This window comes from Engraulis encrasicolus, chromosome 13 (assembly GCF_034702125.1).
Source record: "Engraulis encrasicolus isolate BLACKSEA-1 chromosome 13, IST_EnEncr_1.0, whole genome shotgun sequence".
NCBI classification, from domain to species: domain Eukaryota; kingdom Metazoa; phylum Chordata; class Actinopteri; order Clupeiformes; family Engraulidae; genus Engraulis; species Engraulis encrasicolus.
The window spans coordinates 31,939,962-31,963,568 of NC_085869.1; the positions used below are offsets into that span (position 1 = coordinate 31,939,962).

Consider the following 23,607-nt stretch of genomic DNA (forward strand, 5'->3'; position numbering starts at 1 on the left):
AATTTTATGAAAAGACTGACAAGCCGTCAGGAACTCTGCATCCCAATAACTTCCTGTTATCTGGCAATACAAAGCTGCTGAGCTGCTGTGAACAGTCCAAGTAGTGGTAAAGAAAATGTAAAAAGCTGATCAAGTATGAAATAAACTGTTATACAATGATTGCTTTTGAGGTTATTACTATTAATGATACTATTGTAATAATGTCATTACCATTTGTGTTATAAATACTCAATTATATTATATAAACATACTGAATTGTTAATTATAAATAATGTATAATAAATACATTATATAATGTATAATAATGTATGATAAATGTCTCTGTGCAGGTGAAGCTCCTGATCTGTGCGTACAGAGTGCAGCTGCAGTGAAGGAGGACTACTGAGCTCCTGACACCAGGAAAAGAACGAAACGCTCCTTTAAGCAGTCTCTCTCTCACACACACACACACACACACACACACACACACACACACACACACACACACACACACACACACACACACACACACACACACACACACACAGATTTAAACCACACATTGTCACACAGGAGTACACAATAAGGATGTGTGTACACATGCTGACACACACACCCCAATGTGGACACAAAAACTGGAGCTCGTTTGAACAGACATGGCAGAGCGAGATGCAGAATGGGGCATCGGGAAGTAAACCAACATGAGCACGATGGGAGACTTTGACATACCCAGTGGTCCAAGCGGCAAAGACCACCCACCCTGCCTTCCTTTGAAAAGAAGAGTGAACCTTTCAATCTTTCTTTTCTTTTTATTATTTTTGTTCTCCTTTGTTTTCACAAGCAGCACCTGCGTACGTGCGTGCGTGTGTGCCTGCCTGCGTGCGTGCGAGCACATTGTCCCACGGACCCCACACATACACACACGTACACACATCACGCCTTCCCTTTTGATGTTTTAAGAGTGAAGGTCATTTGTAAATCTTGTTTGTTTGTATATTTTTTTCCTCCATAATATAATTTATCCTCAGATTAAAAGATAGCTCCCACCTTGTGCTCTCAAACCATTTTATTCTGGGACCTGCCTTTGTGTGCATGTGTGTATATGTGTGTCTGTGTGTATATGTGTGTCTGTGTGTTTGCGCAAGAGACACAGCAGTGATGGTAAGCTATCTTTGGGAAGGGACCAGGTCACTGGGGCTTTGGACATTTGGTGGTTTGGTTGAGAATGTAAACCAAACTCAGAGCTGTCGTATTTTCTTTTTGTTTTTACGAAACGTGTACATCTGTGCCCTCAATGCCTTTGCTTCGTCCCCAGTTATTACAAGACAAGTGACTTACGAGTGCCCAGTATGTACAAAGATCTTCAGCAAGCACTGGGTAGAAATTGGTGCGTGTGTGCATACAGGAATCTGTGTGTATGCAAAAGGACAGACTTGTGTGTGCACCACCCACAAGGGCTATGGCGTGCATGCATTGGGAAGCAGCACAATGTGTTTTTACATCTTCGTTTCACTGGGGATCGATCACTCGATCAATCAATCGACTGACTGACTGACTGAGGTCCATTAGTCCTTTTGTATGAGATGGAGGCTAACTGTTCAACTCTAAACTTGCTGTCGATCTCCACTACTGAAAGAGAGAAAGAAATGTAAAATAACCTTGTCCTGAGTGACTGTTGGATCTTTTATTGCAGGGTGTAATTGAAATGGTATAAATGTTTCAAGAACCCTGATTTGTCATGTGGTGGTTTTTTTTTTTTTTTTAAATAATCGTTTCTCTCAATCATGTCTCCAGTCTTGAAGGGCATACCGTTACTTGACTAAGTGATAAACCTGCTTTAGATATTGCAGTGATTGGAGAAAAGGAACCCTGGGGTTCATTGTTTTGACTAATCAAATGCCAGTTAGCTGGCAATTATTTCAAGAAACAACCTAGGGTTGTCACTCAATCACGTTTATTGTACACTCTCCTTTGCGGGTATTCTGAGAAGATGGTTATGTGTTCAATCTGGCTTAGTTGACCTCCAGCATGTGGTAAACCTGCTAATATATATAGCCTACAGGCATCACTTGGTTCAGAAAACGAGGACTCAAGACTCTTCTATTAGCGGATTTACCACTAGCTTCAGGTTAACTTCACCTGGTTTACTACTGAACTACCTTTTCGGAATAACCCTCTGGTCAAGTGAAGCTGGTTGTGTGCTGTGATGGGCAATCCAGATGGAGTCGTCAGTTATAATCCAGTGCAATATATTGTTAATGACCTGGTTTTACCTGTCCAATTCAATCATCCAGGTGATTGCCTGGTAGAATGATCACCATGTCGAATTGAACAGGTAAAATCAAGTCATTTGGAACACGTGGCCCTGCATTATAAACTAATGAATCCACATGACTGGTCATGTGTATTACATTGAACATGGGTGTGTAATGTGTAGCTGCTTAGATTTTAACTTTAGTCCAGTTATGGCCTTCTTCCTCCAGGGTTGTGTGTGTGTGTGAGACGGGAAGAGGAGAGCAAGAGAGAGCCTGTAAGGTTCAGTCCATCATACATTCTGGTCACCACATCAGCCGCTTTGAGTTACCACATCAGCGATGGTACAGAGACGACCGTAGTCATAAGTCTGATGGCAATTTTGTAGAATGACACATTGGGGTGTTCTTTTTTGTCTGAAAGATGTTATCCTTTTGTTTGGTTAGTTTTTTTTAAATGCCACATTGTGAGGTTCTCTTTTTTTGTCTGAAAAATTTTTTCATTTAGTTTTTTCTCCAATCTGATTGCTATTTGTCCAAATGTTTTGCCTTTTATAAGCATTGTGTGTGACACGGTCCTTGTCAAAGCTACAGGAAGGTGTGTGTGTGTGTGTGTGTGTGTGTGTGTGTGTTCGCGTGTGTGTGTGTGTGTGTGTTCGCGTGTGTGTGTGTGTGTGTTCGCGTGTGTGTGTTCGCGTGTGTGTGTTCGCGTGTGTGTGTTCGCGTGTGTGTGTGTGTGTGTGTGTGTTCGTGTGTTCACCCTGCACAGTTGTGCTTTTGCTCTCCATGGAGTCTTGATACCCCCCTGACCTGTGCTGACCTTGTCTCTGGAAAAACAAATACTGTTAAAAAATAATAAACTGTACATATGTTTCCATAACAATGAATTACTTTGACTTTTGTCTTTTTTTTGCTTTGTTTGTTTTTTTACTGTTAAGCAGGTGAATATTGAAAGAACATTTTAAATGGTCAACATGGCAAAGTTAACCTACATGAAGTGTTTGGAGGAAGCTGTGGCCTTGTTAGGGAGTTGGACTTTCAATCTGGGGTTGTAGATTCGAATCCCACCTGACCTCCCTACACTGAATCCCTTGCATCCATTACTGAAATACCCTTGAGCAAGGCACCTAACCCCACAATGCTCCAGGGACTGTAACCAATAACCTGAACAAAGTCGCTTTGGATAAAAATGTCAGCCAAGTGTATTGTCATGGTAAACCTGCTAATACATAGCCCATATGTGTCGGTTAGTTAAGAACATGAGGACTCGAGGCACTTCTATTAGATGATTTACCACAAACTCAAGGTTAACTTAACCTGGTTTATACTGAGCCAGGTTTTTGGAATACCCCTCAGGTGTGTTCCAGTATGTTTTGGTTTTTACTTATGTTACTTACTGAAATCAACAGAATGTTTATTATAATGACAACATTTTAACATGGCCACCCATGTAGTATATTTCCTGACATTGAAATGTCACAAAGTGTTTTTTCCATCATTTTAATCCCTACACATTCCTGTGAGCACTGTTTAATAGTTCTTTATCCAACAAGACCAATTTGCACATGACTGCAGTGACTGCTTTGCTTCCCAAAACCCATGAAATCATCTTCCTGATCATTTTGAAAGGAAGGCTTCCACTAGTCTGTGGACAACTTTTCATTCCAAGTCATGTTTAAAGTCCTAAGATGGAACTCCTACCAACCAGCCATATTTCATGCCATCAAAAATGCTAAAAAAGTTTACATCATTCTACTACAAAAAAGTCACTTCTAAAGGCAGTGTTGTCGCTCCTTTGGCGAAGGCACCATACCACATGGGGACTAGGGTTTGATTCCACCCCGAGGTTATTTCCCGATCCTTCTCGCTTTCCCACTCACCTCTTATCACGTTCTTGTTCTAAATTATAGAAAATTCACTTCCTTTAGTCAATGAGGCATTAGATTCACATCAGATTAAGATTCAACTCATCAATTCACAAGTTGTTACACGTGCGTAAATACGGGGTGGTGACATGCAGTTAGTCTGTCTGTATTGCACACTGCTGTACAACACATTTAGATAATGAATACAAAGACATCAGGCTCTGAATGGACCTTTATATGGTTGTCACTGTTTCAGAAAAAGAAGACTATGTGTAACAAACATATGAAGTGTGTTGTGTGTGTTGCACATTGGTACACACCAGGGATGGAAATAAGCACCCGTACACCTGCAAATGACGGGTGAATTTGGCCTTTTTGTGAAAATACATCACCCCACCGGTCACCTTGACGGGTGAAATTTTTCTACAGGCGCTCAGGTTAATGCTGTTATACGCAGCATCCAACATCAAAGGTTTAAGCAAATTGATAATGAAAAGCGTTATTGGCATCACAATAACTGCATTTATGAACTCTGAAACAAAAGTATTGATCAGAAAATTATCTTACTCTGCATTACAATGTTGATCTGGTGAAAATGGTGACTGGTAAAAATTGTGAGTGACTGGTAGATTTTAGAATCTACCTGCCACAGTCACTGGTGGGGAAAATGTTAAAGTTCCACCCCTGGTATACACCAAGGACTTGTTTTAATTTGTCTGAAAGCGGCTTTAGTTCAACGGGGGTGAGTTGCTAAACAATGGTTTCCCAAGTCCAGTTCTCATAGCTGTGTACTGCTGTGTCCATGAATACGTCAGAGGTCAGCGCTGACTCAACCCAAGAAAATGTCATCTTAAAGGGCCCCCCATGAGGATCCAATTCTGGGCCCCCTCTCTCCCTGTTTCCAGAACAGCTGACCCATTTGCCCCCCCCCCCCCCTGTCAGCTTACCCTTTTGACAAGTGAAGAGGCATAATAAGAAGAGGCGTTCGTGCTCTAGCTAGCTATCCAAGAAAAGAGCTCATCTATCGGTTTACAGAGACACTATCTCACACCAACACATGACATTTCATTACACTTAGCTGCCACATTCATCCAAAGCAACTTCCAGTGACGTATTTAGGTACATGGTATTAGGTAGAGTCCCTGGAGGAGTGTGGGGTGAGATGCCTTTGCTCAGGGGCGCTTCAGCTTTGGATAAAGGTGCACACATTTCTTCATACTTTTATGGGATTTGAACCTACAACCTTCAGTAACCAAGTCCAACTCGGGCTGATGTATCAATCCTTGTCAATCACACTACGCTAAAGCCCATCCGAAATACAGGCAACATTGCCCATGGGGACCCAGGTTCGAATCCAGCCTGGGTAAGTTCCAAGCCCTACCCCATCTCTATCTCTCTCTCTCTCTCTCTCTCTCTCTCTCTCTCTCTCTCTCTCTCTCACACACAAACACACACACACACACACACACACACACACACACACACACACACACACACACACACACACACACACACACACACACACACACACACACACACACACACACACACACTCGTTCCCTGTATCTCTCTTCACTTTTTTCTGTCATAATAAAGGCCAAAAGGGCAACAAAAAAGGAAGTTTTAACGGACAAAACAGTCCTCCGCCCCAGCAGCATTTTGACCTTTGTTTTTCCTAGTGACCTTGACCCAACCTTGGGGAGGTCATCAACTGGCTTTTCTGAAAATTGGACCCACTTCAATTTAGCAAAGTTCATAACACAAAAAGGGACAGACAAATGAGCAGACACGCAGACCGGTGGAAACCCTGTCAACAAGGTCATTGACAGCTTTGCCCGGCCCGGCCCGGCCCGGCCCGGCCCGGGACAAAGTCCTCTGAACAGGGCCCCAATACCCCAATACCCCAAACCCAATACATACAAATGTGATCAGTACCATATGCTGGGCTCTCTCCCAGGACAACGGACTGGAACAATTGACCAGACAGACATTCACCAGAGTGAAGGCGTGAAAGCCCAAATGGGATACCCAAACTCCCATTGTCATTGTGAGACAGCACTCCCCAGCACACAGTGCTCACTGCACACAACAATATTTGCAATTATGCCTCACCCGTGCACAGGGGCAGTGTGGCAGGACGGTGCCATGCTCATGGTACCTCAGTCATGGAGGAGGATGGGGAAGAACACTGGTTAATTACTGGTTAACTGTTTAATTATTATACGGAGGATCAGGGCTGCTGACAGCTTTCGCTGGGCACAGGACAGTCATGTGAAAGGGCCCCATACCCAATACATATGTAATGGGGACCCAATTATGGGGCCCCTATCACACTGGGCCCAGGACAACATACCCCTTTGTCCGTCAGCGGGTCTGCAGAGGATGCCTCACAGGCTGGTGCTGTACTAGCCTACTCTTCAGGAAGTTGACATACCTTCTGGGCTTGATACAGGTTTGGGAGAGAGAGATCATTATCAATGTTATTACAAGTGCAGAGTCAGACATACTAGTAGTGTATACTAGTAGCATGACAACAAGTATAGACTGCTTCATGGGAAATTTGTTATGGAACCCTGCAGTACCTGAATGTACCAGTAGGGATAATGCCCACCTCTCAACTCGAAATCCTTTTGTTTTTGTCTGTGTGACAGAGTAGTGAACAATGGTAAATTATTAAGTCTTAAAGTGGTTGGATTAGGCTATGTATTGACTGGATGGGTTTGCTGTTTTTTTTTTTTGTTGTTGTTTTTTTTCATGCGTCTGTTATGCGTGTGTTATACATGCTGACCTTGTGTTTGTCTCCCAACACAGTTTTAGTTGTGAGGGTAAACTGAAGGTCTATTAGTCTTTAACATGAGCTTCAATACCAGAAGCCACGTTTGTTTGGTAAAGACGGTGCTCCCTTAAATCGCATGCGTAATGTCGTTTGGAATACCGTGAAATATGGAGAGCCATGTTCCCATGTCAGGCTCTGATATAATGCATCGCTAATTCACAAGATTAATACTGAACGATTGGAGTACAGTTCCCTTGATAAGTGGTCCTGGATGTATGTAACATACACACTATTGAATAAGCCCTCCACTGCATCAGGCAAAGTAGGCTATACTCTAAAATGGAGTCTGGAGTCTCTGCTTCAGTGAAGCGCATGGCTGCAGCTCAGGGTATCATTTTGAGTTTCCATCACAGACTTCACCATGCCATATAGATTTATTTAGACCCAAGACACTTATTAACGACATATTTTATTAAATTAATCATACTCAATGGAATATAGACAGAGTAATACAAAGGTTTTCGCCGTGTTGGTCTGGGAATGCAGCCGGTAGATGGCTCAGTGTTAATCCATGTCATGATGCAAATAGTGTTAGCCTATATTCCTTTCAGTAGGCCTACAGTGCTTTTATTGAAGCGTAATAACGATTGTTTGTGTTGTTCTTATGTTACCAATTAACACTCAGGTTTGTTTGAAAACTCATTTTATATCGCACCTTTCTTCTGATGCCCGAAAGCTTGAACCTCTTTTGTAATGCCACGGACTTGCCGCTGGGTGTGTAGGGATAGTCGAACCACTGCATCGAGGCAGCGCCCCTCAAGGCTGATCTGGAGTCAGCCCTGCCCGTTGAATGCCACATTACCAATCGTTGGCACTTTAGGAGAGGTGCTGGTCAGAGATCAACGTACAGCACACACAAGTCAGCAGCTCTCTCCATGGACCTTGACTAAATCATATGCGAATTGAGACCAGCTTAGACTGAATTCGCAGGTAAAGAGACGGTATGCCGTGACTGTGTGCGGTAAGTTTATTTTGCTGAGGAGATAAGAGTAATGAAGCTCTACTTGCTTCTGAGGCTGCAGTGTGATGTTGGCCATATGTGATTAAAGCAACCCTCAACCGCACCTGACTCGCCATGTTTTAAAGACCTGTGTCCAGCATGAACTGATCAGTTCTAAAATAGTCCTAAACTAAACCACCTACACCCTCTGAAGCCCGTATTGTATATTGTCAACTTTAGTGTACACCTATGATCTTATCTGAGGCACTCCAATATTGTGTCACTAACCCATTGCGCATGCATGTAGACAGACTGACATCCATTTTGGTTGCATAACCTCGTTGCAGACCAACATACTGTTGCTGTTCAAAATATTTAGTGCTTCAGTTGGCAGAGCCTAATCAAAATATCAAATACACACATTGCTTATTCAATAGGGGTAAGTGCAATCGTCTATAAAACTTTTTCTATCAATCAAGACCCTATCAATTATAGTAACAATGTAACAGCTTCCAATAAACAACGTGTAATAACATGACATGGAGCCTACATTTGGGTGGTAGCCATAACTGAGAAGCGTGCAATCTGTATTATCTGCAAACCTTATCTTATGATCTGGTCATATGCAACATCATAGGCTGGTCATATGCAACATCATACCATTCTCTGGTGTTATGTGATCTCATAGCTAGCTTGGAAAAGCCTGCACTTGGTGTATATATTGATGGCATTTTTCAACATTTCGCGTCATATACAATTATAACCAACAACTGGATATGGTACAGCCTACTGAAGTTTGGAATTATTTAATTGTTGACTACATCGTACTTGATTGGCCGTTGTGCGCTTGCGCCACGAAAAAAGGCGAGAAGGATCTCGTTCGCAGTGTCCTCCCACGCGCCAGGAACGTCTGTACGTTTTCGCGCATGCGTCAGAGGATTTATGTCAAGGCACAAAAGTGGCGCTATATCGTTTCAAGCTCGACTCCGGTAAGAATTTTAGTGTCATATTATTGCGTTATTGTGGGCAATTGGGCAAAGTTTGAGCAACTATTCGCCGTGCATGCTTGGTGCTCAGGAAGTATCATGAGACTCCTCCTTTGTCGGCAAGACTCATTTAGTGACGAATTACCAGTCAATTTTACCCCGCTTGAGATTTTCTCCCCCTCTGCCGTGGCAGGGTGCTGTTGCCTATGCTTTCACGTATTGTTTCGTTCGCTCTCTAATGGCGGACGTGAGGCAGTGCTACTTGCGTACCGGAGGGGGCAAATTACAGACCGGGTCAAAATCTTCATTGGCACGTTCTTCAATGATTATTGACTGATGATTATTCTTTTGACATGCTGAAGGTTAACTGAAGGTGTGTGCACTATTTTGGTCATATTTAACAATTTTAAGAGGGTAGTTTGGGAGGTGTGCTATGATCTAGCGCCCCCTCGGGTAACCACGTGTATTTTTCTTTGATTGCCCGGGGTTGAGGCTCTGGGGTAACTTTCCAATTAAACGGTATTCTTCCTTTATTAGGTATCAAACTTATCTATATTAAGATTTTTGTGTAGTACTTTGTGTCCAGTCTGTTTTGATATAATTTCACACGTCAAATTATAAGGTAATGCCCTGTGCGAGAAGTGTGTTTTCAGTGTCACAGGGAGTTGATTGGTAATGCTATGACTGTAGCACTAGCTAGCTACAAAGACTCATGGTTTTACGAATTTCCGTTTCGGGGGGGATTGTTGGGAGGAGCTACTTTTCTGACTGTCTACACACACATACCGATATCAGCGCGGAATAATTTGCGATGTTTTTTCTTATTGCAACAATGGCGCAGTCTGGCAAGCTGTCCTCCAGTTCGCCGCTAATCCAATGGCTGCATGCGCGAGGAGGCCAGGGGTGGGAACGGAACACGCTTTGCTGAAACGCGCTTCAGGGTTAGCTGGGTGTACAAGCTGGATCTGCCTCTCTTGCTCGTGAGCACCGGAGACATCAGAGTCCGGGAGTATTATGTTCTGTTTCCTGCGTTAATATTCCATTAAAAGTTTATTAAACTATCGCCAGTGAGTTCACAAATGAACCGAAACGAGGGCTCGGAAACCAAATCGAGCTGACGTCGGTTTGAGGTCGCTTTGGCAGTGAAGCAGGAGGCGATGGTCCACCAGATATAATAAGGGTTCTAGCTCAGGCTGTATTTGACGACAGTCAAGGGCACGGCCTGGAGAAGGCCTGCTTCGGGCCGGCGAAGAAGGCTGTCTTGTAATATTGAAAACGGCACCGGTAGGCGAGGAGAGATGACGCCGTGTGAGGGGAAAGCGGCACATTTGGACAGGTAGAACCTGACCAACGACCGCATCTGGATGTTTTGAAAATGACTCGCTATTGTAATACATCACTACCAAGCACAGGACGGCTACAAAAAGAAATACTGATTGCTCCAATGGAAACTTTATTATAATGAACATGCCGGGCCAAAATAAAAAGCCATAAACTGACGTTACATCAGAGCCGGGGTGACTTGGCATCGCTGGCGCATGTGTGTTTTCATGTCATTCTAAACTGGCGGTGAGTAATCCAAAAATCTTAACAGACTGTAAAGGCGTGTTCTATTGATTTATTGTAATCACGTGAGAAATTGAATATTATTTGAAATGTAATATGTTTGATTCCGACAGTATGTTGCGTGGTGGGATTTTTTTTTTGGGGGGGGGGGGGTCGCCAGGTGCATGTGCCTCTCAGTTTTCGTTTGATACAGAGGCATCGCAATACGTTTGCGCCGAGGTGCTGTGCGTCAAAGTAGCGCTCTGTGTGGTTTCTAGGTCTTGCAGCTTACAACGCATGTTCTAAACCCAGAGATGCAAAGCCTGTGACGAGACTTCATAGCGCTGCATTGCAGTCTTGAAGCCAGAGGAGAGTCCAACCTCTCTGCTTGCCTGCCTGCTTGCTTTGCTTGTTTGGCTCAGACGAGGGCTTTTCGCCTCGGCCTGGTTTTCGTTAGAGGGACTGCTTGTAGGAGCTGACTGGAATTTGGCTTCATGGCTGTGCTTTCTAGTGAGTGCTCTGTGTCCCCTTCTTGCTTTCGGCTGCTTCCTTGCTAAGACTCAAACCCATCATGGAGCGCATGACTGACTCCCAATTGACCCATCAACCATTGAGTAAATATGTGTCACATTGCCTCCAATGTCAAGACATTTCATGACGACCCCTTCTCTCTCCACTGTCACTGTGGTAAGGTCCCAAATTGTGGCAGCCTGAGTGATCAGTAGAGCAGGCTTTATAATGATTTATCTCCTTGGACGCTATTCCCTCACCACGGTGAGCTGTGCACTTATTGCATGCTGCGTCGTATGCATGGGCGGTGATGGCGAAGGTGGTGTGTGTGTGTGTGTGTGTGTGTGTGTGTGTGTGTGTGTGTGTGTGTGTGTGTGTGTGTGTGTGTGTGTGTGTGTGTGTGTGTGTGTGTGTGTGTGTGTGTGTGTGTGTGTGTGGGGCGGGTAGGTTAAGACAATGACCAGACTCAGCAGCCCGTGGCTCTCTGCCATCTAGTTGCCTATATAGGGGCCTGGATGTGTTTGCACTGAATTTAAATGCATTTCCAAGTAGCATGCATTACACACACACACACACACACACACACTTACACACACACACATCAGGTGACCGCTTGGGCAAAGCCTAATTGCACTTGCGTTGCATGCAATAGGTACAGTAGCATGCAAGTACAGTATATTTTCTTTTCTCTCTCTTGCACCCTCACACATTCTCTCTCTCTCTCTCTCTCTCTCTCTCTCTCTCTCTCTCTCTCTCTCTCTCTCTCTCTCTCTCTCTCTCTCTCTCTCTCTCTCTCTCTCTCTCTCGCACACTCACACACTCACACATTTGTTCGTGTGGTCATTTCTCATAATAATGAAAGGGGGTGCGTGGAGGTCATGTGACTGCTTGGCCCTTGCTGACTCTGGGGACCTGGATTTGCCCTGAAGAGGCTGAGTTAGTACCCCAGGTGGCGATTCTAGGGCAGATGGGGGAGATGTAGATGCTGAAAGGATGGTGGGTGCTGCTGGGTGCTCAGCTGGGGAACCAGTAAATGTGATGCAATACGTTTGATGATCCATACAATCATGGGGAAAAGGTGTGTGTGTGTGTGTGTGTGTATGTATGTGTGTGGGGGGGGGGGGGTACTTTGCTGCCACCCGCAAGCGACCCAAAACACTGCAGACAGACAGACTGACAGGGTCGTTTCAATACCTGGCCCAATCCCCTCCGGATTATCATGTTACTGTATTGGGGTGATTATCTTAAATGCTAGATATTTCCCTGTGCGGTTAGCTCTGTGATAACCCAGAGAGCATGCATGCATGTGCAGACACACATCCAAAACTGGATATCACACTGCTGTGGTGTGTGTGTGCTTGCGCTCCCGTGTCTGTGTGTTCCGACTCAGTTAACCCTCTGGGTTTGTTCAGTGTGTTACCTGTTTTCAGTAGGAGCCAGTCAGTCCTAGCCTTGGAAATCCCATGCTAGTCCCAATCACAATCTGAATTCCTGGATCCAATCAGAAAGACAGCATGGATGCTCTCCCCAAAACGCTTGCCTGAGAGTGGGGAGGGGTCGAAGGATGATGACGCATATTACTTGACAAATGGAAGCTTGCAGTTTGTTGTAATACAACTGACATGAGTGGCTATGGGTTTACACACCAAATTATAACTCGTTACGACTAATAAACGGACGTTGCCAATCGTGAACAACACACCCCCCCTATGAGAAATTCATTAGGCAGTCTCCAGGCCATATCTCGTTTGTGATATGGTCTGGTGTGTGAACCAGGCAAAGTCACTCCATTATAGGCCCACTAACTGGCCCTGTTGCACTGTGTACAGGGGAATTTGCAGATTTCTGCCTTCTTGTGGAGACTGTTATTAAACAACAACACAAGTGGACTCACAGACATGCCCCCCTGGCCTCTTTTTACATCGCATGATGCACCATGTCTGAGTGTTTGCCAAAGAGTCTGTGTATGTCTCTGTGTGTCTTTGGCTCCCCCTGCAGATGACAGACATGCACTGCAGGCGGATATTCAAACAAACAGGGTCATTGCAATATCTGGCGCCCGGGAGGAACTTTTGCCAGGAAACTACAATGCATGTATATTGGCTATATGCTGATTAGTGTCGTGGACTGTTAAAGCAGGCCCAGTCTGATGTGTCAGCTGGTCATTGCCCGATCTTCCCCTGTCTCTCTCTCCCCACTCATTTCCTCTTTGTCTCACTGTCCTATCTGGATAATAAAGGTGTAAAAGCCATCATGGCTGAGTCGATTTGCACACAGGATGCATGAAGAGCAATCAGAGATGCTAACATGGTTCCCTTAGCAATGCTAGATGCACATGGTCAGCGTGTGATTTGTCAAGAAACCAGAAGGGGGGTGCCCATAGTCACACACACACACACACACACTCATACACGCACACAAATTGCGACCTGCACATGGTTTGTTTGGTGCCACCCACAGGCGACCAAAAACACTGCAGGCGGACACACAAAGGCAACCGTGTAAGCTGCCCTACAAAGGCAAAGTGCAGCAACTAAGCTTACATATTATGTCAAATTCAAAATTGATTTTTATACTGAAAATGGTCTTCATAACACCTCCTATATCTTGTGACAAAATCTTATGGACCCATGTGTCCCGTTTTTGAGATTATTACTATGTCAAATTTGCAGTAACTACAATATCCAACTTAATACCAAGGCTTGGAACACATTTTCCGCCATTTCACTGTTGGCGTAGTTACTGCACTTGCCTTTGTAGGGCCGTATGGTATGTTGACTGGTGTTGTGGACTGTTGAAGCTGGCTCAGCATGATGGGATATGCATGTCCTTCCTCAAATCACTGCTGCTTGGTATTTTATCTATTTACGATGGATATTTTAAAGGATGACTGTGTGGCAGCCAGAGGTTTTATGATGTCATTGTCCATTAGACTGTTCTATTTGATTTATGGAGCCAGGAGCAAACTTGACATAGTAGCCCAAGCTTATACTTTTTTCTGTCTTTTGGGGGCCGCTTTTATTAGCTTTAGACTAATTAATGGGGCCGTGAGGATTATAATGTTGGAGGAGAATGAGAGATATGAAAGGATGAGGAACAGGCCCTGGAGAACACACACATACTCACCACCCCGCCCTCCCCCAGCTCCTTGTGGACCTCTTGGGGTGTTTTGCATACCACGCAAACTGTACCTAACCATGCCAACCCAAACTGCCACCAAATTGCCTTTAACAGCCCAGTGATGCCACACACCCTTGTTGCCCTTTTTATGGTATTCGTTAGATGGTCATCTGATAAGATCAGATATCGTGAGAGATTATAGTATGGCGTTAATGATAGAGGGATGGTACATCCAGTTAACTTTCCACTTTCCAGGACTGGTATGGAATCAATGTGGCATTGGCATTGTTGATGGTGGGGTGGTATAGGGAGGGGAAGTGGAAAATAGCGATCCTATTGGTTGCGTTCCTAACTCCAGGGAGATCCTATTGAAAATCCCATCGACAAGTTTTGAAAAAATCTGACAAAGATATGATGCAGAACTTATACACCGGACACATTTTTCAGCCTACACCATAACTACTTCTGTGAAAGTCTTGTGTAAAATCTTGCCCTATTAAAGAAAAAAGAAATTGTGCCAATCTTCTCGGAAACAGACTACAGCTCCAAGTCGTTCTCATTACGTCAGTAAACTTTGACTGACAGCACTGAGAAACAAATGGATTTAAGTTCTTCACACATGATATGAACACCTAACATACTACCCGCCATCAGCAATACAACTTCACATTCCTTAACTTCACATTCCTGCTAGGTGGGTAGTATGGGAGTTATGGGATGTGAAGTTGCATTGCTGATGGCGTAGTAACTTATGTTAGGTGTTGATATTATGTGTTGATGCTGCGTTAGGTTAGCTGGATGTGCAGAGCTGATGCAGGATGTTGCATTGCTGATGTTGAGGGAATGGGCTGAAGTAGTATGCTAGGTTGACTTGCTTTTCTATGGTTGATGGGATTTTGTATAGCTGATGGTGTTGTGATTCATTTAGTATGGTTTTCTATGTTGATATGGGAGGTTGCTGGTGGGTTGAGGGTTAGGGTAGCTCAGCTCAGTTTGCATTGCAGGGCTGATCTGGGACGTTGCTGGGTGGTACAGAATGGGTTTGCTCTCTAGGGCTGTTATTTAGTAGCCTCGTCCTGACCATCCCATAATACTATCATTTCATTTCGTATTCATGGTCTGGAGTAGGGGTGGGCGATATGACGATATGAAATCGAGAATCGTGACATCAGGTACAAGATCGTCTCGAATCTGCCAAAGTGGAGAAATTGTATAGATCGTCTTGCAGTGAGGACATTTACTATCAGTATCAGAGTGATATTTTCTCATTTTTGTTGTTGTCTCACTTTATTCTTTACATTATTGTATTTCAATTATACACTTTATGAGAGTGTTGTCAGTGTGTTGACATTTGATTGACTGTAAATTACAAATTGAAAATATGTGAAAGTTGTTTTTTGTTGTTTTTATTTTTTGGATGGAAGATCGTGATAAAAAAAATCGAAATCGAGATTTCATGTAAAAAAAATCGTGATATGACATTTTTGCCATATCGCCCACCCCTAGTCTGGAGGTTGTTTGATCTGACGCGATTGCAGGAAGCGGGAAGGACATTTTCTGGAAAAAAAACAGGATAAGTTGTTGAATAAACATGTCTGACGTCTATCTTTGACGCTATAGGACCGTTTAACAGACATGTCTGTAATTTTATCCTACGGTAGGATGTTCTGTCAATGTAGGATTGTTTGTAAGAACACCGGCCAAATCCTACCGGTCAACATCGCTCCACAGAAAACAGGTACCAGACGTAGTGCGGAGCCAAGTCTCTTGGCGGAAGTACGTAGGATGGTGTGCGAGGCTAGTTATTTAGCTTAGATGCTTCTGTTTGCACGGCTGAGATGTGATGTTGCATTGCTGGTGGCGAGGGTGGGATGGGGAATGGGGTGGTGTGTTGGGTTAACTTGCTTTCTGGGGTCGATGCGGGATGTTGCATTGCTTATGGTATTCATATGGTGTTTCATTGCCATGGCTGATTGTGGGTTTCTTGGGTATATCTTGCATTGCTGATGGGATGGTACGTTATCATGCCTTGCTCTCTAGGCCTGATATGGGATGATGTGGCATTGCTGATGGTGGGGTGGTGCGTTGCGTTCTACAGGGCTGAATTGATCAGAGGCCTGACTCTGAAAGGCAACAGTGTTCCTCGAGTCTGCAGGCAGGCAGGCAGCACAGCGCTGCATTGGGGCACGAGCCAAGATGGCTCCCATAGCTGGGGAAACCATGACCTTGTTTCCTCCCCACGTACTGTGGACTGGTGCAGCCTGCTCACACAGACATATTATTCATTATTTTTATCACTCATTTTAATTTGCTTATTGAGAGTTATGCTGATTTTTGTAATTTATTTATTACATTTCATATGTATATATATATTTGATACATTTTTATGTATTTATTTCCCCATCAGTGTTGGGCTGACTGTGGTTGCCTGGTGGCATATGGATGGACCCCTATTGTGGTGGCTGGCGGTTGCCTGGCATCTATGGTGATGGTTGCCTTGACAGCACAGCACAGCACACGCACAGCACACAAGCAAGGGTTAAGAGCCATTGTGCGTGTGCGCGGGCGCGCGCGTGTGTGTGTGTGTGTGCGTGCGTGCGTGCGGCCGGCTGGCCGACTGGCCGACTGGCCTGCCGCATGCTCGTCAAGGTACCAGGCAGGCAGTGGATCCAACCTGATGTCTACCTCCAGTTATCCAATCCCACCAGTGGTGTCATCACTACGGCAACCGAGTGCATCTCTGTTAGAGCTGTGATCTGTTTTTGTTTTGTTTTTTTTGTGGGGGGGGGGGGTGATTGAGGAAAGTACAGAGGATGGAGAAGAGTGACTGAATGAATCAAAGACAGCGAGAGATGGAGAAGGAGGAAGTGAGGAATCACTGTAATTGGAAAAAATTAAAAGCATGTGATCGGAGAGGAGGGGAAAGGGAGAAGGTAGAGGAGGGGTGATGGAGACAAAAGGGATGGCTAAAGATGCTAAAGACGAGATGTGGAGTGGGGGTGGATTAGTGATTGAGGGAGATTGGTGGTGGGAGGGGGTTGGCAGGAGTGGTTGTGTCGTGGTTGGGGTGATGCATATTGGTCATGCCTTATGCAGTCCCCCCACCCCCCTTACTGCCAGAACTCACTCACTCACCTTCTCTACTGTGTGACAGCCAGCCAGGAGGAGATCTTAAGCTTGAGAGGGTGCATAGCCGCCCAGCTCTCCTACCTCTTGGTTGCTCTCCTCTCCTTTATTAAATCTATCAATCATTCTGCATAATTGCACCACAAAGAAGCCTAGGCTAAGCCCCTGCATCACATGTGTGCTGGTTGGATGTACTGGCTAGGTTAGGCTTAGATAGGTCATATCAGTGGTTCCCCAACCTCTTTTGAAAACATACACCCCCTTGACATCATTAACACCGCCCCGTACTAATGCCCCCCAACGCTAATTGAAAACCAGTGGCAATTCATCTGTACCCTTCTCCTTGGGGCCTGTAGAGCCCCATTGAGAAACTGTAGGTTACATGCTAGATGGGGTGCTGGTAAACCTGCAAATGGATCCCCTGCAGTCGTCATTTACGGTAGTTCAGAAAAGGAGGACTCCAGTCCAGGCTCTTCTATTAGTTGATTTACCATTGCCTGGTTTACTGGTTTTCTACTGAACCTGCCCTCCTTGGAAGCACAGCTCCCCCCTGCCCCTCTCTTAAGACGTGTTGCTGCTGGCCCCCAAAGCTTTGTGGTTACGGTGCTTCTTTTGTTTACCAACTGGCCGCAACATTTGGGGTTGTTGTTTTGGTGGTGGTGGTGGTGGTGGTGGGGGCGAGGGGGTCACTGCATTGTGCTTTGTCCTGGACATTCACTGACGCAGAGCATTCACCAGAATATGCCTGAAACACCTGTGGAGGAGATCCTTTTGGTGTACACAACACAATAAACAACAAAAGAAAACAAAGAAACAAACAACAGTCACTCGCTAATAGTCAGTGATCATTTGAACAAGAGCTGGCGAGTGGTTGATTCCTGGGTTTTTTGTGGGATAATTTATATTAAGCCGTGTCGCGATCAGAGGGGTATGAAGCAAGCCTTTTGGGTTTTTTGCGTTCGGTGTACATGTCTGAATGAGCTGAATGAAAGTGTTAACCCTTTCAAGTCCCTGCTCACAGGGGGTTCCGTTGAAGTTCAATAAGGCATTGTTGTTCTTTGAGCTCTACTGAGCAGTTTCTATTGTTCAAAAATATGTGAATATCTGTTTAAAAGCATGTTAGCTCCTTGAATTCGTAAGCTTACATCAGAGAGTTCTGCTAAATCATCTTAAACCATTTTTCTTTTTATTAGCCCATAGTTTTGTATTCTTTGAAAACACGCTAGACCACAGCTCCGAATTAAGAGTCGTCCTTTTGTTTAGATTTGGGATAGCAGGTGTTGGCACCTTAGGAACAAAGGTGTGTGTGTTTGTGTGTGTGTGTGTGTGGGAAGAGGAGAAAGGGGTGTGTCGTCTGCTAACCCTCCAGGTGTCACAAATACTCACCTCTACCGTCCCAACCCCCCCCCCCCACACACACACACACACACACACACACACCTACACACCTGTCATACACCTGTCATACACCTGTCTGTGCTCTGCCCTGCCCTCCCTCCTTCCCTCTTGACTTTGTGTGTGTGTGTGTGTGTGTGTGTGTGTGTGTGTGTGTGTGTGTGTGTGTGTGTGTGTGTGTGTGTGTGTGTGTGTGTGTGTGTGTGTGTGTGTGTTCTTGGCGACAGGTGGTTGGCTAAGCGATGGATGGAGACTGTGAGCTGGGCGGGTCGCCAGGCGTGGTAGCGGAGGGGGACAGCAGTGGCGCCCCCGCAGCCCAGGAGGACGAGCCCATGGAGACCACGGCCTCCTCTCCCGCCCAGGACGACACGCCAGCAGCAGACGCCGCCACGGGAGACGTCACCAACGACAATGACACAGCCACCATGGAGGCGTCGAACAGTGACAATGGAACAGGTAGCACTACAGAGACAGCGGTGGCAGCGACGGGGGTGGGGGTTGACCCTAAGGCCACAGCTCCGCCCAGATCCTCAACGGAGGACGACGACGTGGTATTGGTGGAGGAGGAGAGAAACCCCGCCCTTTCAGGTGATAAAGACAGCGGCGGCGGCGGTGTAGCCGCGGCAACCAAAGCATCCACAGACTGCACAGAACCTGTTGGCACGGCAACGGCAGATAGCACAACAGCAGCTGCCAACGCCACCACTGCGTCCTCTTCCTCCTCCTCTTCCTCCTCGACCAACGCCTCTCCAGCTGCTGCTTCTGATGCTGATGCTACTGCCTCTAGTGTAGCTTCAGCACCAGGAGCCAAGCCTCCTAGTGAGCCCATAGTCATTGATGACGAGGAGGAGGCTGAGCATCGAGGGGCTGGATCTTCCTCCTCATCCTCCTCTTCCTCACGGCAGCCTGCTACGCTGGCCAGCACCGAGCCCGACTCAGAGATCAAGATCGCCAGCGTCACCACGTTGGGCGGTGCTGAATCTTCCTCATCCTCCTCCTCTGCTTCCGTTTCCGAGGGAGCTTCGGCTGTTGCCGCGGCGACGGCCTCGGTGGTGTCGCCGTTGGCGCCGAGCGCTCAGGGAGACATGAACCTCATGATCACCAGCGTGACCTCTCTGCAGGGCGGGGGAGGAGAGGGGGGGTTGGCAACGGCGGCGGCAGGGGTTGCAGGGTCGTCGTCGGAGCAACAGGAGGAGATTGGGGCGGCGGCGGAGAACGGGCTGCAGATCAGCAGTACCTTCAGCCTTAACCCAGAAGCCCAGCAGAACCAGAGCCAGAGCCGGCCCTCGCCCACCTTCAACCCCGGACGCGTGGGCACTACTGCAGCCAGCCAGCCCGTGCAGAACGGCGAGACGGGCACGCACCAGAGGCCTGGTAGGTAGACAAAGGATAATACACCAAACAAACACACATACACACACGCATAACAGAGGCCAGCTAAGTATAGAGACACACACACACACACACACACACACAAGTGGGTACACGCCAGAGTCCAGGTAAAGACACCACACACACACTCGCACACCATGTATAGAATGTGACATACACGCACACACCACCTTGCAGCAGCCCATGGATTTGGGACCTGTGGGCCACACACACACACACACATATACAGACACCCTTTCCACTGGAGTAAGTGCAAATGTGTGTAAGTACAAGTGTTTCACGCCACCAGACCACAACATAATGATAGCTGTGTTTGAGAGTGGCCGCACTGTAGGGCTGGGCGGTTTTGGAAAAAATTAGCATCACGGTTTTCTTGCTGAAAATTGAGATCACGGTTTTCTGCACGGTTTTTTGATATGCGACGATTTCCCCCCAAATCTTAATCTTTCTGAGGAAAAGATCTCAAATTAAATGTTAAAATGAGATAAAATCATGAATTTAAATTAATCTCCATTTAAATTTTTTTTTTTCATTTCATTTCATTTATAATATATTTCCCTATCCAACAAAGTGTTTATGCAGCATTTTTCCAAAAAAATGCAGCATTTCATAAAATAACCTAAAATCTTGACCAGGGTGTCATTGATTTCTCAAGGAAGAAGGGTTAAATGATTATAAACAGCTGTTTTGGGCTTTTTTTCCAAGACAGCCCAAAACAGCTTATTTCGTTCTACACCTGGCAACACTAATGGCTTATTTGTCGTTCTACACCTGGCAACACATCCGGCGGCATTTTAAAAGCCCTGCAATGGGTAGCAGAGGACCAATCTAAAAATGTATTAATCTGCTCTGACTCCCTATCAGTTCTTCACTGCCTTAAAGTTCTCTCTTCTAATGCTCGTCCTGATTTAATCTCTGATATTCTCCTTCTGCTGTATGACCTTTACAGAAGAGGCTACTACATTTCATTCCTGTGGGTTCCAGCTCACATGGGGGTCGAGGGAAACGAGCTTGTTGACCACTGTGCCAAAGAAAGCCTAGAGAGCAACGAGGTTTCCTTGCTAGTCAGGCCTGGTCGAACCGAATTAAGGAGTAGACTTATGGAAAAAGTGTTCCAGTCATGGCAGCTCCAGTGGGACAAAGAGGTAAAGGGGAGACATTTGTATGCAATTCAGCCGTCTATAAGTACCCACTGTACAGTATCTGGAGTTAGGTCTCAGCAGGTTGTGATAACACGTCTCAGATTAGGGCATTGTGCCCTGAATTCTAATTTACACTTGATTCATAAACATCAAGATGGGCTGTGTGACGTGTGTAGAGTACCTGAGACAGTTTCCCATGTCTTAATAGTGTGTGTAAAGTATAGACAGTTTAGGCGTGTACTTTTCAGTGATCTTTCCGAACTTGGTGTTACCACTGTTTCTATCCCCGTCCTGTTACAATTGAAGGACTATAAAGTTACCACCAGTCTTCTCAAGTTTTTAAAATCCTCTGGCCTCTATGCCAGAATATGAGGCCCATATACTGTAGTGAGCTCTATTATCCCGTAGGTGGCGGCAATACGCCTGTAGGCGTCCAGTCCGCCATTAAAATCCCATAAGAAGAAGAAGAAGAACACATCCGGCGTGTTGCGCTGCCGTTGGACTAGCGAGTAAACAACAGTGGGACAGAAACGACACAGACTGAAGACAGACACTGAAAACAAACGGATTTACTTGACATTGTGTGCATATTGTCTTTGAATTAAAGTCCAAATCCAACATAGAAGGTATTTTGTCCGGTAGTTTGTGTCATATTGCGATGTGTTTCGCTCCTATTTTGCCCCCAAATCATTTCAAACAAATATAGCAATGTAGCAATGTATCTTGTCTACCCATTGCATTTGAAAGCTAGGCTACTTTAGCTTATAAGCAGTCTTAACAGCACTGCGCACACAGTTGGGATGGTAATTAAATACAGTTAAGAATCAGATAACTGTTGTAGCCTGTTAACATAGCACCACATAGAATTGCCTTTTATTTAACTTTGTGAGATCAAAGGTAGGCTAAATGAATTGAAATGTTTGTCATGATTCATCCATGCCTTGTGTGTTCATCATATTTCACTCTCACTAGCCTCTAGCGCGTAACCAATTATTTTATTAGTTCAATCAACATCTTACATTGTGGTGACATTCCCTAGTAGAACAGCAACAACAGTGGACTTAGCAGAGTTGAAATGAAGTGTCAGAGACTTATGAATTAGAAGAATCTTTGGAAGTGTGACACGAGTATGAAGCTCACGCACATAACATAGTAGGCTATAAACAACAACAACAAAACCGTCTCTCATCAAAAAGAGAACCTTGTGTAGTGTAAACCGAGATCACGGTTTTTTAACCGTACACCGCCCAGCTCTACCGCACTGTGTGTGGTGCTGGTGTTTCTATAGGCACTCCTCTGTCCTACTCGTACACACTGTACAAGGGAGACTGTCCCCCGGGACCCGTGTGTGATGTCTGCTCTCCTTGGCTCCTGTTGTGCACAACACCCACTATACAACACTTTAAGATGCTTCTAGCTGAGTTTGTGTCTGTGTAGCATTTAAAGAGGTGTGGAGTACTGTATGTCAGTCTGTGTAGTAGTGCAGTTTCTATAAGTTCTGTCTTTAACGTTCTATGATTGTGTGTGTGTGTGTGTGTGTGTGTGTGTGTGTGTGTGTGTGTGTGTGTGTGTGTGTGTGTGTGTGTGTGTGTGCGTGTGCGTGTGCGTGTGCGTGCATGCATGGTGGTCTGTTGTTGGACTGCCTTTTTACCCAGCAGAAGTTTAGCACAGACCAGATAAAGTGGCTTAATTCAGCTTTAAACACAGATAATCAGGAAGATAATGACGCCAGCTGTGTATTAGTCCTTTGATGAACGCGCACACACACTCTCTCACACACACATGTACAACCACAGTGTAAGTCTCTTAAATCCAACTGCTGTTCACATTTTGTGTCCAGATGATTCTGGAATTTTGGAGTGGAATGCGTGCCTCAGACTGTTGGAATAGAATGGTGGTGACATCACAAGAGTTGTTCACCGTTTGATTCTGGAGTGACCCCGAACAACCTTTTGTTTACACTGCTCCGTGAGGTCCATGTTTAAAAATAAATTTGACCCAGAGACGTATGGAGGCTGAGAGCTCATTCGTGTTCGTGTTCGTGTTCTCGTTCTCTCTCGTTCTCTCTCTCTCTCTCTCTCAATTTACTCCTGCTCCTGTTGAAATCATCCATGCATGCATCAAACGTGCAGCATAACATGTCTGCGTTTTTTAACAGGAGATGTTTATATGTATAACGTGTGAGTTCTTAGGCTACATGTGCTACCAACCACGAATGCTTGAACCTCAAACTTTTACCAGTGGCATTGCAGATACATTTCATTTGTATTGCCATTCAAGGCCACATTCATAATCCTATTCCAAGCTGATGTGGATGGTTTTGTTGTGTGTTATTACACTAGTGCAGTAATGCAAGTAGGCTAACCAAAACTCTGGATGGTTATTCTTGTGGGTGGCAATGCCCCCTTCGGGGAAAAATCTACAATTCTATGGATTTCTCGAATCGATACAGTTCTGATGCGCAAGGTCACAGAACTGTTATTAAAATCAAATAATTTGTTTGCCTTAATAGAATATGA

At 45.2% G+C, this 23,607-nt stretch overlaps 2 protein-coding genes across 7 annotated transcripts in view; both read left to right on the forward strand.

Annotated features, from left to right (window-relative positions):
• mphosph8 (M-phase phosphoprotein 8) overlaps positions 1-1,711 on the forward strand; it is a 44,105-nt gene extending 42,394 nt beyond the window's left edge. For both annotated transcript variants that reach the window (XM_063213702.1, XM_063213703.1), the window contains one exon: positions 330-1,711. In XM_063213702.1, the coding sequence (XP_063069772.1) occupies positions 330-371 (42 nt within the window). In that variant the 3' untranslated portion in view covers positions 372-1,711. The remainder of the gene's footprint in view (positions 1-329) is intronic.
• Positions 1,712-7,815: 6,104 nt separating this feature from the next.
• Positions 7,816-23,607, forward strand: part of zmym2 (zinc finger, MYM-type 2) — a 54,953-nt gene continuing 39,161 nt past the window's right edge. For 2 of the 5 annotated variants that reach the window (XM_063213704.1, XM_063213708.1), the window contains exons 1-2: positions 8,769-8,861; positions 18,782-19,928. In XM_063213704.1, coding sequence (XP_063069774.1) covers positions 18,797-19,928 — 1,132 coding nt within the window. In that variant the 5' untranslated portion in view covers positions 8,769-8,861; positions 18,782-18,796. Of the gene's footprint in view, positions 7,894-8,768; positions 8,862-8,944; positions 9,232-9,580; positions 10,428-18,781; positions 19,929-23,607 lie in introns of those variants that run through there. The other 3 variants (XM_063213707.1, XM_063213706.1, XM_063213705.1) reach the window with 3 other exon arrangements.